General features: G+C 33.8%; 3 protein-coding genes across 4 annotated transcripts; all 3 read right to left on the bottom strand.

Annotated features, from left to right (window-relative positions):
* Window positions 1–430: 430 nt before the first annotated feature.
* On the bottom strand, window positions 431–5,468 carry LOC111304217 (NADH-cytochrome b5 reductase-like protein). The gene is made up of 13 exons (XM_022900741.2): window positions 5,239–5,468; window positions 4,694–4,736; window positions 4,402–4,477; window positions 3,914–3,973; window positions 3,710–3,760; window positions 2,899–2,953; window positions 2,696–2,766; window positions 2,565–2,616; window positions 2,107–2,184; window positions 1,900–1,989; window positions 1,685–1,798; window positions 918–986; window positions 431–830 (listed from the first exon to the last, which is right to left on the bottom strand). Exons 1-13 carry the CDS (start codon window positions 5,401–5,403, stop codon window positions 774–776), a joined length of 981 nt encoding a protein of 326 aa, XP_022756476.2. The 5' UTR covers window positions 5,404–5,468; the 3' UTR covers window positions 431–773.
* A 1,264-nt stretch (window positions 5,469–6,732) lies between these two features.
* On the bottom strand, window positions 6,733–10,041 carry LOC111303255 (nudix hydrolase 19, chloroplastic-like). The gene is made up of 6 exons (XM_022899378.2): window positions 9,419–10,041; window positions 9,041–9,181; window positions 8,825–8,929; window positions 8,594–8,693; window positions 7,970–8,062; window positions 6,733–7,306 (listed from the first exon to the last, which is right to left on the bottom strand). Exons 1-6 carry the CDS (start codon window positions 9,914–9,916, stop codon window positions 7,017–7,019), a joined length of 1,227 nt encoding a protein of 408 aa, XP_022755113.2. The 5' UTR covers window positions 9,917–10,041; the 3' UTR covers window positions 6,733–7,016.
* A 3,817-nt stretch (window positions 10,042–13,858) lies between these two features.
* On the bottom strand, window positions 13,859–15,407 carry LOC111302598 (uncharacterized). Of its 2 annotated transcripts, none has more exons than XM_022898431.2 (4): window positions 15,270–15,407; window positions 14,628–14,955; window positions 14,124–14,194; window positions 13,859–14,001 (listed from the first exon to the last, which is right to left on the bottom strand). In XM_022898431.2, the coding sequence occupies exons 2-4, from the start codon at window positions 14,939–14,941 to the stop codon at window positions 13,991–13,993; spliced, it is 396 nt and encodes a 131-aa protein (XP_022754166.1). In that variant the 5' UTR covers window positions 14,942–14,955; window positions 15,270–15,407; the 3' UTR covers window positions 13,859–13,990. The 2 variants fall into 2 exon arrangements, with proteins under 2 accessions (XP_022754166.1, XP_089598289.1); XM_089742163.1 differs by lacking the exon at window positions 15,270–15,407 and adding an exon at window positions 15,111–15,249.
* Between the last annotated feature and the right edge of the window lie 2,221 nt (window positions 15,408–17,628).

Here is a 17,628-nt window from a genome sequence, read left to right as displayed (position 1 = left end):
CCCCGAGGACGTACACTTGGCTTTTTCATTAGCTGCTACTATTTTTTTTTAAAGTTAATTTATTTTGTAAACATCATTTATTAAATAAAAATGTTAAATATTTTATAAAAATTGTACATGAACATCACACAACAAAAATAATTGACAAATCTTAAACAGTTTTTAAGATTCAAATAAAAACATATTTTTAATTTATATTAAAAAACATTGATAATAAATAATAAATACATAATAATATTTGTCAAATGCTATAAAATTTGATAATATTTATCAATTCTATGTATATAAATTGATATAATTAATAAGATTAAAATTTAAGTTAACATGATATATAATTTAAAAATTCAAAATGCAAAATTTGTATTTTTTTTCAAATTTTAGATATTAAATACGCAATTTTTTTTTTTTTTTGGAGAAAAGAGAGATAACCTTTCTCAAAATTGTGATCATAGTAATTCTCACTTACCCACAAAATGGATCCATCAAAACAAACAACTGGCCAAATTTGGCACCATCTGATTCAGACATAACACCAACCCACAAACAACTGATTGCAGGGACTTTCTAAAGATCTTTTTATCATGATTTCACTGCTACAAGCTTTGACAATGTACTATTTTACATTGTATATGACTAAAAAAAATTATTTGATGCCATTGGCTTTAAATTCTGCCTCATCAGTGTTCTTTCGGGAAACATTTATTACCCAAAATTTATGTTCAAACCAAACCATGTGAGAGTCATCTCTTCAAATCCTTGAATGCCTCCATATTTCAAAATTTGTAAACCATTTGCTCAGTGTATCCGAGTTCTTTGAGTATGCCAGTTAGCTACAGTTCAAGGAGGGTTAACATAAGATAAGAAATTTGGGGTAACAATTAAGAAAGGAGAAGAAACCACAAAAATGTCTTTGATACCTCTCCTTGTGAATAGTCTTTAGCCTTATCACCGGATATGTGTTCCATCATCCCAGGTGGACCGCATACCTGAACAAACAGGGAAAAGAACAAGGGAAAGTAAGTCGGCAAGGTATATCTAAATGTCCTATTTGTTTCAGATGGCGACAATCTTGTTGCAGCATATCATCCAGGTAATCTCTTATGATAGGGGAGTTAAAAAATGCCTAGTTTTAGGATTATGGCATTTTCCAAAACCATAACCTGGTTTTCAACAAGAAAGTATCAGAATGTCATGCACAAGTCTGAAACTCTAAAATTCAAGCAACAGTGACTATCTGAACAATTAGATTAACCCTGAAGAGAGTTGCAATATCGGACCAAAAGAACAAGCACATGTATGCCCATGGAAAAGCCTATTTATGTAATTCTTTTGCTACTTAAATAGCATTCCTCAGGTTGGCCTTAGTCTCATGATACCTCGTCTAAGGAAGCAACAGCCGAGAAAATAAAAGTTTGAGTGCATATTTGTGAGTGTTTAATTTTTTCTGTCTTTACAAATGGAACAGAAAAAACAAGACTCTGCTTTTTGAAATTGATATCAGTTTTTCACCAAGACTAAGCAAGAAATGCCAAATAATGGGAACAAAAATGTATTTACTATTTTCTGGAGTTGAACTAATGTTAAGGAAAAAGGTGCCTTCCACCTCAGATAACACTTACACCATACCTTGGCAAACAGAATAAAAGAAAATTGGTTGAGATCCAGAAGTAAGAAAGTGACTTACAAGGATAAGAGTATCTTCACCAGGACCGGGTAAGCCTTTTTTGACCATATCCTTTGAAATGTAACCAGCACCTCCTTTCCAATTTTTTGATGGATTATCCAGAGTGTAGAATACCTAGGGAAAATTTTTTTTAAAAAAAAAAGGACAGAAGCAAGTTACTATTTGAACAAAATGTCTACCTGCACATTAATTATTTCATCATGAAAGAATTGTACCTTAAGATTTGGGTGTGTAGCAGCAAGAATATCAAGCTTCTGCTTGAGCAATATATCATCTGGGGAGACATTCGCATAAAGCAGTGACACCTATTGGAATAAAAGTCCAAAACATGTTCATATTTGATCTAAAATAAGCACTAAACAAATGATAGTTGACAACAGAAAGAAAGTTATGGTTACAAATCTAGCAATCAAATAAGGTACCTGAGTGTTGTCATCAGGATTCTTCATTATAGCCTCAATTACCTGAAGCATTGGAGTTATGCCTGTCCCACCTGCAATCTGGGAAAACAGCATATAATTGAGTGCAAATGGAGATCAGACTTTTCAATAATCTTGGAAAACATAATACAGCTATAATAATTAATCCTGATTACTTAGTAGATGATTTGATTGAACATGCAGAAAGCATGTTTAAGGAAGTGGTAGAGAACATGAAATATAACATTGGATGAATTTTTGGCATTAATTATACAGTAAAAGCTGAGGTATTGGACCCCAGCTAGTTACTCACATTACACTAGTAAAAATAAGTATTGAAAAGTTGGTAAAAAAAATGTGCAGGAAAAATTGAATCCTTTAGCAGTTAAGTGTACAATTTCCCCAGAGGTTTTGCTTCTTTGTGGGAAAAATGAACAAGAAACTAGAAAATCAGCTCTAACCATGCCAATGTGTTTCTTCATATTGGGAGAATATCTGAGCTTTTCAATAGGCCTGCAAGAGAGAAATGCATCCAGTTTAAAGATGGCATGTAGTGAGATCTCTATGAAAACTACCATATTCGAATACCTACCCTTTCACTTCAACTACATCACCTGGTTTTAAGCTAGCAAAATGCCGACTCATTTTTCCTTCTGGATACACCTGCAATGTTTATTTTTAAGTAATGCACAAAGCGATTCACAAGTGTGGCATTCCATGTTTGAGGCAAGAACATCTTCAGAAGTGTGAGAAAAAGAGGAGGACAAAGAGGTGAAGGCATGTATCGCTTCATACCTTTATTAACAAGTCAAAGTATCCCTTAACATCTGGGTCCGATATAGGAGTGTACCTGATGGTTGAAGTTATTCCAATATGATTATATGAGCAACTAATATCTGCTAATTGCAGAAAAAGTAACAAGTACGTTGAAATATGATTTTGTACACAACAAACTCAACTTAATCTTTTGATATCTGCATCAATGAATTTGGTGAAGAAATAGGTATAGTAAGTTTAGTTTTGTTGAGAAGAAGCATATGAAAAATTATTTTTAAATCATGTCAGACTTGCACTCCACCTAAGCTTTTCCGCTAATCTGATTTAAAAGTTTTCAGCTAAATCCTTTGGTGAGTAAACAGGATTATTTTAATAAAACTCAAGAGAAGTTATAATATCCATTATATGAATACTCAAAAATAACAATCTCAAAGGTAATTTCAATTAGGGAAAATAGATGCATATAATCCTCATATTGGGGTATTTTCCTCTTTCTTCTTTGAAGCCTTCTATTTGCAGACTATTATACAATGTTACTTGGAAACTTTCATCTCTTTCAATCTTCATGAAGCGAGTCATAATCTAGACCTTATATAAGAGGTATGTATAAAGCAAAGATTTAGAATTTATCCCCTCACAAGCAGATGGCATTTACCACAATAAAAAAAGAAGGAAATAGAAATATGTGAGAAATGCAGTTTAAACCATGGAATACAAGTGAAATAACCTAAAAACTTTAAATGACTAACAAATCACCAATTTAGAATAATTTCCATGAAAAGCAAATTCTCTAAATCAAACCATTTATGAGTTCAATATGTAGGCTTACGGTCTTATGACATATTTTGTTTTTCCTTCAGCATCTTGTCCTAACGGAGCCCTGCAGTAACAAGAATGCATCAAAATAGTGAATGTAGAGGCAGAGTAATTCAAAATCTCATCTAATATGTCCCCCTAAATGCAAATTTCAAAATCTTTCACAAAATCCATAAGGATTCTAATAAGCAACTCCAATTATAAAAAGAGAACATACCTTGTAAGGATGCATGAAGCGACATCTAAACCCAACTTAGCAGTGGGATCAAATGAAAACCTGTCATTTTGTGAAGAAAGTTAAAAATGAAGGTAAGTGTTCTAGGACAACTTGAGGAGGAATTTAACAATGCAAAAGCTTCTTTTAGATGTTGACTTCAAATTTGGATGAGCAAATTATGTTTGGAGTTAGTTGTAATTTTTTCACTCTCAATTAGTAAGGATTAATTTCCTTTCCGCATGTTTTGTTCTATTTGATAGTCCAGAATCCAAGAAACAGTAGTCTTCCCAATAAAGCACAAAATCAATGAGAAAGGTCAAAAAGATATTTAAGCGCAAACCAAGGGGTAAAAAGCAAATCTTATCTATTTACATTATCCTATAACTCTCAAACTTTTGTTCATAAAAAAGATTCATGCAAATGACCATGTTATTAATATAGATTAAACCATTATAATATATGACAATGATTGATTAAAACATATATACCTGAACAAGTGAGTGTTGTGACTAACCCTTGCAGTATCTTGCAACTTAAATTCAAGCCACTTATCAGACTTCAGAGCTGAAATGTTTGAAAAAAATTCTCCTGAGCTAGTCAATAGAAGAAGGATCAAAAGAAACTAAAGCAGATATTTTATCATTTATGCAACCACTTTCAACTTTATTATTGACTAATATTCTCCCTAGGGAAGGGAAGGGGATGACAGATTTCACGGTTCAACTCAATTTTGCAATTCAGTCATCTAATAATGAGGAAGTCCAGTAAATTTGTGCCCACCAACTTTTGGACCTGTCTCTTCGTTGATTTGATCCAGATGCACCTGTAATCGGAAGGAATAACAACATAGTTACACAATTTGGAATGTACACCGAAAAGTTATAACGTTACAATTGCAAAAAGGCTCACATGTGTAGGCCACATTACAACTACGTTAGAAGTTAATGGCAAAATCAGACATGAACCTCAAAAAATAATGTTCATCAAGAAAACCAAATCACCTAGAGAACACATTGTAGGACCCAAAATAAACCACAAATTTGAATTTAGAACTCATAACTATCAACATCCAACATTCATTTCGATATCCAAACCTCCCTGAAAACAATTCATAGTGAAAAACCATTCCCAGAAAAAAAAAAATAAAGGGAAAACGAATCACAACAAAGTCCTACCAGTACATTTCACCATTTAAGAAACACATTCAAAATGCAAATATAAGTAAACCCATTAAACTAAACACAAACCCTTCAACTTCCAAGCATCCCACATTGCAACAAAGATCAAAAGAAACAAAACCCAGATTGGAATTCTAGAAGTCTCACCAAATTCGACTCCGAGAAGCAATAGAAAGTGGAGATTCCACCGGCGACGGCTGCGATTGCTGCGAAGCGAAATCCAGCAAAATCTGACTTCGGTTGACCTCCAAATGCATTGTTGAAGGAAGCTGGAGTGGCTTTGGCGAGTCTCCTAAAGAAGGTAGTAGCCATTTTGTTTCTTTTTAATAGAGCAAGCAAAGTACAAAATGTTGGTTCTTTTCAGTGAGGGTTTTTGACTTCTATAGAGATTGTAGAGAGCTTTGACCAAAATTTAATTATTGTTGTGTATTTTTTTTTAATTTCTAATTTACCCTAAACCTTCTATCTAAATCCTTCACCCTATTACATAATTAACTGAAAAAATTATTGCATGTTTAAATTTTTTTCAAATTCATAATTTTTAAATATTAACTTTAATAATATATTAACTGATTTAAGAGATAGTCGATTTATTATATTTTTTTTTATCCTGTATTTAGGGTACTTTTTAAAGTTACTAAATATTTTAAAATGCATTTAATAATTTATTTTTAAAAATTACTGAAAGATACATTTTCAATGAAAATATTAAAATTTTAAGTAGCTAAGAGTTTGATATTGTAAGGTCAAATTTATTTAATTACATTAATGTTATATTTCTTCCTTTTAATCATTCATTACTTTTTAACTTTTACAAATATAAAATACTTATAAAATCATATCTTTTAATTATATATTCAATAAATGATTTAAAGTTTATTATATCAAATAATTTTTATTTTTGTATAGCAAAACTTTCAATACTTAATTTTACATTATTAAATATTTTCAATTCATCATACAAACACCCATAGTTTGTATAATAATATTTTTATAAGATTACAAGAAAAAAAAATTACAATCCAAAAAAAAGCAACATATATGATATAATCATTACATAAAAAATCAATGAAAAAACTAAATAAATCAAGAAGTCAATATAAAAACTAGAGGTCCTTGGTTAAAACCTGGTCTCAAATAATATTTACTGATCTAACTTACTTTTGCCAATGATCATGCAATTTTTAGTAAAATATTAAAATTTTACTTTTACTAATCAATGTGCAATTTTTTACAGCCATAATTATAATAATAAAATTTATAAACTTTTACCAACAAAAAGTTAGCTTAATTGGCAAAGATCATTCACCTCGACATACAATTCTGGGATTTAAATCCAACAGATATTGAAACAATCTCAAATGCACCTTTTTCAACCATTGTTTTTTAATTTTTAAGCTGTCGAATAGATATAGCAATTGGAGTTTTCCTACCAAAAAATATTTACTAACTTGTGTTTATTGACTTCAACATAAGACAAGGCCTCTTTAACTCTGTATTAAATGTTTTAGTCGACAGAATAACGGTAGAAATGTACAGGGATTCGGTTACTAGACATGTCCATGAATTGAGGAAACCTTCAGGCCTGTGTGCAAGAATTTTTAAGCTGAGGACCCGGCCTGGCCTTCAATGAGATTTGAATGATAGGAAGTGTAATGAATCTATGTTGAGCATTGAATCCAAATGTCGATTACACAAACAAAATGGTAAACTTTACAGAGAGCAATATCCGCAAATAAAATGGGGAACTGCTTTCATTCATTTGAAAGATTATTGATATCTTTCTAATTTACGACGGCAGAATTTCGGGTGTTCCGAAGAATCCTTGGAAAGGAAAAAGGACAAACCCTCCCTCAAAATGAGGACGAAACGCATTGGAACAAGCACAAAGGATCCGCTGCAGCCATTGGAAAAGAATGAGAATGCTAGAGCTTTGAAATGAAACTGCTGTGCTGTTTCAATTCAGCTTCAGCACCAGTTGGTGGATGGTGATTAACCCAGGCAGAGATGAGGTGATGGGCGATTGCAAATGGCCCTGGAATAAACATGGGAGCAAGCTTCCCACTTTCCACAATAAAATCAGCTGACAAACTCTGCCCCTTCTTAACTCCCTTGCAAATCTGATCTACTTTAGCCGCAGCTCTTCTCTGTGCCTTCTTGTATTCAGCAAATGCCAATGCTTTCTTCACATCTTCTCTACTGTGCCACTGAGCATCTAGACAAACATAAAAGTGTCACCATTGTTACGATTTTAAACCCGAATGAATAAGTACAAAATGTATGGAAACTATTGCTTTTCAAGATTTTCTGCACCAGGTCATCCGACAGAGCAAAAGCCTTCTTTATAATCTGTCATCAAACCCACATGACTATTGCAAATTATTGAAATCCATATCCTTCATAATGATTTCTGAATCCAATGCATCATAAAGTTGGTTCCTCTAGAATTGAGTTTTCAAAGTGTTTCCACTCTCCATATGTCCTATGTATTAACCATTACGACAGTTTTTTTTTCAACAGAGCCCCCATTGAAAAACCATTAACAGCACTATAAAACACCATGCTTCCCTACAGTGATAATTAGGATTCAGGATGGCAAAAGTCTAACCAACACAGCACAGGTGCGTTGACTACTTAGTTTTCCAGGAGTGAAGAAAAAAGAACAGAAGAATTACATAAAAAAAGACTGAAATTTTTGTTTTCTATGTATTAAGCATGGTTTAAACAGCACAGATGTAATGACTACTTAGTTTTCCTGGAGTGAAGAAAAAAAAAAAAGAAGAATTACATAGCAAAAGGACTGAAATTGTGTTCTTAAAGAATAAAGCAACCAGAAAAGAAAATGTAAATGATATCACATTTCTGAATGTTCAAGTACCTTCTAATTCTTCCTTATCCACATTTATGTCAAGAGATTTTGCATATGCAAAGAAACCGACCATCAATTGGCATGGTATGCTACTCGGACCAACTGACAACAAATCAGATTAGTAATTTTAAAAAGTAACAGGTGTTAATATGCTTAAATAAAAAAGGGTAGGGGGAATGCATAAACATTGTGCAGACTGCAGACATTTTGCAAGCAATTAAAAAAAGGAAAATAATACAAGGCTTTATAAAAATAAAAAGACGCTTACAAAACAGAAAATTTTCTATGACCATTTCAAACCAGATTTTCTGTTTCTAATTTCCACATGATGGGCCAGAATCCAGTCAAGTATATTGGAATGCGAGAAAAACAAAAAGGAAAAGTGAAAGGAAGGGGAACACAAGCATCATGACCCACACCGGCATACTGATTAAAAAATATATATACAGAATATTAGCTAACCACCACAAGTAGTAATATCTGGCTGGACAATTTAAGTCTAAACTACCATCAGCATATAAGTTTCCTATTAAGTATTACTGTATCTCCCTTGACAAAAAACAAATCAAATATAAACCACAGCAGAACATAGCAAAACATGTTATTCATCCAAACAATCTTGCAGAATGATACCAGGCCATGGCTGAGAACTATGATAGACAACTTCACCAACTTCAATACTGGTCTCTTCATATGTTTCTCTCCTCACTGCTTCTTCCAAGCTTTCCCCTGGCTAAGGACAATAGAAGATATCAAACAATGAAATCGCAGAAATAAAGGTGAGATTGCTTCCTCTTTCATATTTAAGATATTCTTTAATCTTACAAATAAGAGGTAAAACCTGATAAAAGTTTGAAGTTCTACCTCTACGAATCCAGCTAAGCAAGTCCACATTCGAGGTACAAATCTGGATTGTTTACTTAAAAGTGCTCGATCATTTTCTCTATCAATGACCAACATAATGACAACCTATTTTCAAGAAACATTAGTTAGAGAGAACAAAAAGACACCCTACAAATCCTCTATATTAAAAGTTCAAAGTTCAAACATCAATTGTAGAAAATAAGAGAAATGCTTTACTGGATCAACACGAGGGTAAATGGACTTTTTGCATAGCTCATTGGAGCATTGTTTCCTTCTCCCAGCTTCCTTGGGAACTGTTTTCTCTCCACAATGTCCACAAAATCGTGATAGATTATGCCATTGAAGCAATGCCCGTGCCTGATCAAATGTAATAAGCATGTAATAATAAAACTCTAGCAAAAAAAAAAGAAGCAAAAAATGACTAACAGTAGACAAAACTTAGCAATGCCAACTGGATAATATTTCAACTGCCTCTTCCATTTAAAATATCAAGAATCTTGTTAATAACAATGAAGCTTCAAGGGCAAAAGCAAAAATTAAGAACACAAAACATGATCCAATTATGAATCTAAAATCACGTCTTTTCTCACTTACATGACCAGCAACAGCCAGTTCACCCATAGCCAAAGAATCAGCCCAATCAGTAGCCACCATCAGGGTCCTCAGCTCCACAAAGCACAACTGTCTGCTACTCAATTCAGGAACCAATCCACCTTCCTCAGAAACATCAATAGCCCAATAAACAACACCCTCTTCGGCTCTTGAACCCAAATAAACCAAAGACTCCTCATTCAACTGGACCCCACACTTTCCCAAAATACCCTTACAATCAGGCAAACTGATCCAGCCCAGATGCCAACTTGGCACAACATCATCCCCGGTAACAGAAGAAGAAGCCAAAGGCCTACCCCTTCTGAAGGGCAAGACCTTGAAAAGAGGAGACTTTAGAGGAGTGTGGTTTTCTGGGTTTTGGAGGAGATGGGTTTTGAGGGACTCAAAAGCTGAAGAAGAGGAAAGTGGGTCATGGCGTTTTGGGGTTTTGGATCTTAAAGGGTTGCCAGCAAATGCATGGGAATTAAGCTTAACGGACATGGTGGATAGAGACGAAAACGATGGTCCCTTTTTATAGAGTTAGGATTTTAGATAGGAAGAAGATAAGAGTGAGAAAGAGAGAATCAGAGACCGGATAAACTTGGTCGTTGACATTTATGAGAGAGAGAGAGAGAGAGAGAGAGAGAGACGGGGGTAAGTACTAGGTGATGACTAAGGGCTTTGATTGATGACACGTGTCGGTTTGAGAACATTTCATTTTCATTTGGGTCCCTTGCTCATCTCCCGCCCAGCTACCACAGCGAAATTCCCAGTCATTATGGGAAATCTCGTGAGCTTTTTCCGAGTCGTGTTTACAATAATTAGTAGTCTGTGCAATCCACGAATTATTATTTTTATAAATATAAATAAAACTATACATAAAATTATATTTTAATAAAAAATATAAATTATATATATATATATTCAAGTGATTTAAAAAAAGTAAAACTAATAAAATAAGAGCGTAAGTTTGAAGAGCAAAGAATATTATTGACCACCGAATGTGTGTACTTGACCATCTTAGATCATCTAATTCGTGATCATCTTTGACCAAAGCTGACTCCGAAACTCTATCGAAGTATCCGTTGAATATTTGTTAAGCGAAAGAAAAATATAGAAAAAGATTAAGGACAGAAAAAAAATAAAGATAAATTGAACAAATGGAACAAAAAATTAAGAATGGCTTACGCCATTAATTAAACTTTATCAAAGTATAACCCAAAAAAACACTAAACAAGAAATTTTCTTTCTAATTTTCTTTTTAAAAAAAAAATTGAGGTCAAATAGTGCTAATGCTACTTCGATCATATTAATACTAATGCCGGTGGAAGTTGGAATATTTAGGGTTTTTAAGGAGATAACATCATTCTAATTATCCTATACCCCTATCTATAATTTATTTTAGGCGCTTGCCCCATATCCACACTCGAAAGGGATGTCATCATATCTCCAAACCATGTTGAAGCCTACATCAGAGTTAAGAATTGATGCTGAAAATAACAGAGAGCAAACTGATCATCAAGCATCCAATTCATTCCTATGAACCAACCATGCATTGTGTTGGTAGAACCAAAGTGGTCACGGTTCACTACCATTCATGAATACAGCGACACGTAGCTAAAGAAAAGAAGGAAGAGGCTTAATTTGCAAGTGAACTGAAAAGCTGGTTCTCCATGTGCATAACTCAGTGGTCGCAGCTAATCGGGTTAGATGATAAAATTGTTGTAATAATAAGTTTAAACAAAAAACATCTAATGACTAATCGTTTATTCATTTGCTGCGTTAAAACAACAATAATTGTCTTAGTTTGATTAACTTTCACTTTCTTGTACATATAAATATTAAAATTCATATATTTATATCATATTTTATATCAAAATTACATATCATAATTTATATCGATATAAAAATATAAAATATATTTTTTTTAATTTTATTAAACGTATATATAATTATTCGTATCGATATGAAATTATAAAATATAATTTTTTTAGTTTTGTTAAATTTACATATTATTTTTATTAAAATTTTTAACCGTTATTTTTGTTTTTTTTTCATATTGTGTTACCATATCATATTTTAAATTATCAAATTTAACTTTTATGATAAAAACAAAACCTCTAATTTTTGCTGGATTGAACCTTTTATTACTAACTAAAAGTGTTGTCTTATATAAATTGAGATTTTCTTTTCCAAGTGAAGTCAGGAACGACCAACAATTTTATTTCTAAGTGTTTTAAAAATATGTTTCTTTACTTTAACTATTATTTTCAAGATCATGTCAAAAATGCATTTGCATGATTCTTTGAATATTCTCTTTCTTTTTTTTTTTTTTTTTTAGAAAATTTTATTTGTCAATGCCTTTGTTTTCCTCTCGTAGAGTTGTATGAAACAGAGAGGAATACCATGTGCGAATCTTAGACAACTAAAAATTATTAGACATAACGGGCTTCTTGATTTAGCACCATAATTTTCCATGACCAGGTTCCAAATTAAGTGGAAAGTGAAAAAAGGAGCAGCACCGCATTGTTCCCCTGTACTGGAGCCCTGGACCCCCTCGATATGATGTAGAACTGGTTCACTTGTAATTGGGGCATTTAAACATCTTAAAGAATAACACCAAAAGTAGCCTAGGCCAAGCCAATCCCAATAAGAATCTTGTGAAAAAGATAGATAATGGAGGGCAGGAAGGAGACAATAAAGTATGTGTAGTTGATTTTTTTTTTTTTTTTTTTTTGGGTATTTAAGGTTTTTGAGATTTGAATTTTAATATTTTATTAATAGATTATATTATTATTAAATACGTAATTCTTTGTATTAAACTGTAATCACTATAAGCACACTGAAAATTATGTTTTGACTTATGATTCAAATATATACATATAAATTTTAAAATTCGAACGTTTATTTATAGAGATCACTTTGTCATAAATTTAAAGAGGAATCTTGAATCTCATATCAAATATAAAAAAGAGGTTATTGGGATATAAAAAAATTCATATCATTTCTTTTTTGTGAAGGATCTTTTATAGGATAAAATCGTGAGGTCAGTGCGATCAAAGCGGATAATACCTCACAAGGGTATGAACCGTGACGGTCAAGCTGATCTGAGATGTCGGATGAGTGGATGCGTGGATCTTGAAGCCGCGCAGGTTCGAAGCTTAAGTTTTGACCCGTGATAAGTGGTATCAGAGTCAACCCTAAGTCACGTAAGTTCAGAGCTTAAATTTTGACTCGTGATAAGTGATATCAGAGTCAACCTTAAATCGTTTGATTTACGTGAAACGCCTCGAAAGATATAAACAGAATGACCAGCCTCGATCACTTCCGTGACGAGAGCGTCATGAGATTGAAAATCAGAGGATCAGAATAGACAATATCTAATAAAAATATAAATCATAATAAATAAACTGATCTAAATCATCAAAAAAATAAATGTCCGATAAATCTCGATCCGAGACAACTTCAGCTCCTTTCTGCCCTACTTTCCATTGAGAATGTAAAAGCCCTGTTGCAACCCCTGAAGTCTGCACCCCATGCCCTCTCCCTCTTTCTCCTGACTAAAAAATGCATAGATTTTTGGCTCAACTAGGAACAAAAAACATATGTTCTCGAGGAGCAAAGGACGGTCATTAAGCTGAAGAGTTTGGAAATTTGCAGTAGTCATGCTTTGTGAACTTGGAAGGTTAATTTTTTTACCGTTTTTCCGTATTTAGATATGGGATAGGTTCAATGACATGGAACTCGAATCATTCTTCCAACGATGTGATTGCAAGTCAAATCAAGGGGTTTCTGACTTGAGAGCTAAGCCACTAAAATGAATGGCAAAAAATGATGAAGGGAAAAGTGGATTTGACTTGCTTTGATCTCGGCATTGCATCTATGCTTTTAAAGTAAGAGCATCTGGTTCTTTTATCTTCATAATTCTACAGATTTGATGCTTAAAAGGATCATAAATTATTGCTCATAGAGATTCCTTGAATCTTATTTCTGAGTTTCTTGCCATCTCAATTTTGAATAACTTTTATTGCATTGGTTGAGTCCAAAGCTAAGCTGGTGGTCCTTTGAATAAGACTTTGAATTTTTTTGATACAAAAGAGATTGCATATCGCAATATGAAGATAAAGAAAATTATTGGAAGTGTTGAGATTAAGACTTGAATTTATGTGTTGTATTAGCAACCATTGCCACTTTGCCAGTAGCTCTCCTTGGACCATCCCTAAAAGTAGTACTAAATTATGGATGTTTCCCACACTCACCATACCCAGGGAGGGATTAGAAGGATTTTGACATGCACTTAAAACATAGTATTTCCATTAAATTTTTATAAGAAAAAGGAAAAGAAAAATTAAGAGGAGATTTCAAAGCTTCATGTAGGAACACATGCACCACATGATAAAGCCGGAAACCCTTCCTCTGATTAGTGCAGTTACATGGCTATGCTTGGAAAAAAAAGCCTTCACCCTTGGTCAACCTAATTGTTATTTGACTCCAAGATATAAAACAAGAACCGGTGATGGAAGGATCAGAGGTGAAGAGAGATCAGTAACATTGCAAACTATTCTTCCTAAATTCCTAAGCACTACCTGAAAAGTAGAACAAAAAGGAAAAAAAAACTGTCAGGAACTTGACTGATAGCTTTTAATGGATTATGCATTTTCTTTGTTATGAGAAGATCAATGCTACAATGACTACCAAGATTTCTTACCAAAATCCCTTGGGGTCTTGCATTTGAAGCATTCCATCCTGCTAGCATAATTGTGAACTCCACACCCATATCTGTCCAAATGAAATTACAGTCATATTCACTTGGTAAGTTAGTCATATCAGATAAAGAACAAGGAGTCCATGTTATCATTATTATTCAAGTAATATATGTGAGAAAATGGTTATCAAATAGAAACAAATTTGAAGGACTGCATTGCCATGGAATTTTAAAATTATGATGAGTAATTTCTTGAAAATTTTATTTTTGGAAGATGAACACTATGATGGGAATTTAAAATCTGCTATCATTAATTTGAAAATTTTAAGAATGCACTATCATAAATGTCATAAACAGAGACGATGCAGGTTATGTGCGGAATTTTATGCCTGTGAAGAACATTTCCTGAAATATTTTTTACAGGGTTGTGGTCCATTTTCCTACTGTCACTTGAGACTAATAATCAAGCCATCATTTACTCAAAGCAAAATGCCAATGCGAACTCACTTGGTGCACATCCAGTCACCAGTTTTCCATCCAGGAGGGACACTCGATTCAGCGCCCATCATACTATAACCACCATAATTATTTTTCATGGTACCACATTGATGGCAGTTCGTTCTGCTAGCATAGTTGTGACTTCCACAGCTCATGGCAGGACAATACCAGTCCCCCGCCAAAACTTCTGTCCTGTTGTATAAGTAGCCTGATGCATCAGGGCCACCATACTTGGGATAGCCGCAGCGCTGGCATGCTTCTCTCTTCTTAAAATTCTGGTGTTGGCATGCTGCACACATCCAATCTCCTCCTGCCCAGCTCATTTTGATCCTGATAACTATTTCACAAAGCAGAAAATGAGAAAAAAGAAATCAGACCAGATTTTATTCTACTTCCAGATAGTTGTAAGTATCCCTATATAAGAAACAAAAATGAAAAATAGATACTTTCCAATGATCATGCTAATCTAAGCTCAAACCAAGCTCCTTTCACCTGATAAAATGTTTCCATAATTGTTGAATTCTAATGTTCTTTAACTAACTGAAACTGATGCAACTGTGGCTAGGACGAGGACTTTTATTGATGGCTTGCGTTCCAAATCAAGAAAAAATATTTGAAGGGCAGAAAACAAGCTAGATTGGAGAAGCTTACCTCCTTGAAAACAAGGGGCCTGAAAGAAAAGTAGTAGCAAGTGTTAGTCGTAGCTGAATTAATAAATTCTTGGTGCATTTGTTGATTTTTGGTCTTTGGGATGGAAGGGCTATATATACTTGTCAAGGCTTGATTTTTTGCTCTGTCATTTTTTTTTTGGTGTCTTCATGGGATTCCAAAAGCAGACATATCTTTCATCTAAATATCAGGTTTAGATAAAATCTCTAGCTCCTCATAGTTCTGCTACTTTCACTATTCTTGGGAAGATAGCTTAGCAGTGCATGTGTTCATGCATACATTCAAAATAGAATTCCAAACTTGCCCCCTCTTTATGCGATTCCCTATCACTATTACTGAAAAACAATGTGAAATATTATTCTCTTCTCATCCATATTGCTACCTCCAGCCAGGTGTTATGAGGGGAAGATGTTATTTGGATATGGAGGCTGCTGTTGGCCCCTTATTTTCCTAGATGAAGAAACCATCACTTTTTAAAGCATCGTCGAATTTAATTTAACCCTTTAATTCCTGATAATTTGAACGAATCAATCTTGAACTGTCCATATAGGAGTTTTCTTGCAATTGATATTCACTTCTTAAACTAGAGAAAAGTACTAAGAATACCTTGTAGTATTAGATATCCTTTTTAGTGAACTCTGATTATTGCGAAACAACATACATTAAATTAAATCAACAAAATTATATAAGGATAATAATCATGTTGTCTGTTGATAAACTGCTATACTTTTAGTTCAAATGATAAAGATTCAAGTTCTAACAATCTCAAATATTTAAAAAAATCAATGTTGGAACATTCTTAATAATCTAAATATTAGCTCTTTCAATCAGTCCAAAGAATCGAATAAAATTCAACTATGGCTCAAAGATATTGTTATGGTGGTTCACTTCACCCTATTTCTCTCCCCACCCCCCCACCCCCAACATGGCACCATGACAACATTATAGCTTCATTTTATTCACAAGTCACCAGGATTGGTCATCCCACGTGCAAAGTAGATGCGCATTTCCACGTGTATAGACACATCACGCTCCTTCCATGTCCAAAGCTGATGTGGATGGACATGTCAGGTGCCAAAATTGGGGGGAGGGGTTTATCCAAGTCCAACTTGCCAGATATACCTTCCTTGAGCAGGCTTATGCAGTGCCGGTGCAGGTGGGACAGTTAAAAAGGTTAAGAAACATAAGAGAATTTTCTTTTTCATATATTTGGCATTTATTCTTTATAATGCACATCCATTGCAAAATTCCGTTTTATTTTCATGTTTCGATTCACTTTCTTGCAATAATTGAAAAGTCATTTGAAGATTCATATCAATTGGAGCCCTTTGCTCTGAATGCCCTTCAATTACTCTTTATATGCATGTTCGAAATGTCGCTTGACCTTGGTCTTCCTTTCTGCATCTCAAGGCATGACATGTGCACATACAGAATAGAACCTGATGTTTTCAATCAAACTCCCATATGTCTCTTATAGCCTGACGCGTGTGAAAAACAAACATGTGTCGTTAAATTTTTTAAAAAAATTTAGGAGAGAAAAAGGGAATGTTCTGTTTAATGTCAGAATGTCTAACTCGAATATGGTTTGCGGCGGATCGACGCTGGCGGGCTAGCTAGTTATCCGATAAAAGTAGCATGCCTACTGGAGTTGGGCTCCATTGCACATGAAACATTCGAACCTGTTAATGTAGTTTTTAATAATTGATGTGATGAGCTGCACTATTTTGACCTGCATAAATGATTCAATATTGGCAATGGCAAGATTCCTAAGGCACGTGGACTTTTGCACGCAGCATTCCAAAGAAGGTTTACCGAGAGGCATTGTTGACGGTAATTGAGTTCATCTACAAGAATTCAGTTGGCTTTATTTATGTGAATAAAGAATGGAAGGAAGAAAATTTTGTATTTGCAAGTTACAGTAAATTAGTTTTATAAACCATTTTGCAGGGCAAACCCTCAGACTATGGTATGTGGGGTCTCTACTGATTGCATGGCAAACATATTCAACTCGAAATGGGCATAAATGCTTGCTTGTTAGCTATTACAGGTTTGATAAGGAGGAATCCTAATCACCATTTTTTCTTACCAAAAATGGTGAATATTCCTCGTAGAAAACCTTGGAACTGCAGCCACTCCAGCTTTATTCTGTGCTTGCGACTGTTTTTCAGAAGAGGGCCATCTCCCTCCAATAAAACTTAGAGAATCCACATCCATTGAGGGATTACTTTTGAATTTTAGAAACTCTTCCCCTTCCTTGCCATGTGAATTAAAATTTTCAGCTAGGTGGCAGCACTTAAAATTAAGAAGTAAAACCTTAATGATGATGTTAAATTTTTATCAG

Source organism: Durio zibethinus, chromosome 13 (assembly GCF_047325235.1).
Source record: "Durio zibethinus cultivar Kanyao isolate XHJ-2024 chromosome 13, ASM4732523v1, whole genome shotgun sequence".
Taxonomy (NCBI): Eukaryota; Viridiplantae; Streptophyta; class Magnoliopsida; order Malvales; family Malvaceae; genus Durio; species Durio zibethinus.
The sequence above is the reverse complement of the archived record's forward strand: the minus strand, read 5'-3'. Positions and strand labels throughout refer to the sequence as shown.

What these genes read in the sequence shown, in the direction of transcription:
- LOC111304217 (XM_022900741.2), bottom strand. Translation starts at nt 5,403, where the DNA reads ATGGCTACTACCTTCTTTAGGAGACTCGCCAAAGCCACTCCAGCTTCC. An exon ending in ACAAAATATGTCATAAGACC is followed by an intron (nt 2,954 to 3,709) that starts GTAAGCCTACAT and finishes TTCAACCATCAG; the next exon opens with GTACACTCCTATATCGGACC. An exon ending in ATCCTGATGACAACACTCAG is followed by an intron (nt 1,990 to 2,106) that starts GTACCTTATTTG and finishes TTATTCCAATAG; the next exon opens with GTGTCACTGCTTTATGCGAA.
- LOC111303255 (XM_022899378.2), bottom strand. Translation starts at nt 9,916, where the DNA reads ATGTCCGTTAAGCTTAATTCCCATGCATTTGCTGGCAACCCTTTAAGA. An exon ending in TTTACCCTCGTGTTGATCCA is followed by an intron (nt 8,930 to 9,040) that starts GTAAAGCATTTC and finishes TCTTGAAAATAG; the next exon opens with GTTGTCATTATGTTGGTCAT. An exon ending in TAGTTCTCAGCCATGGCCTG is followed by an intron (nt 8,063 to 8,593) that starts GTATCATTCTGC and finishes ATTTGTTGTCAG; the next exon opens with TTGGTCCGAGTAGCATACCA.
- LOC111302598 (XM_022898431.2), bottom strand. Translation starts at nt 14,941, where the DNA reads ATGAGCTGGGCAGGAGGAGATTGGATGTGTGCAGCATGCCAACACCAG. An exon ending in GGTGACTGGATGTGCACCAA is followed by an intron (nt 14,195 to 14,627) that starts GTGAGTTCGCAT and finishes TCATTTGGACAG; the next exon opens with ATATGGGTGTGGAGTTCACA.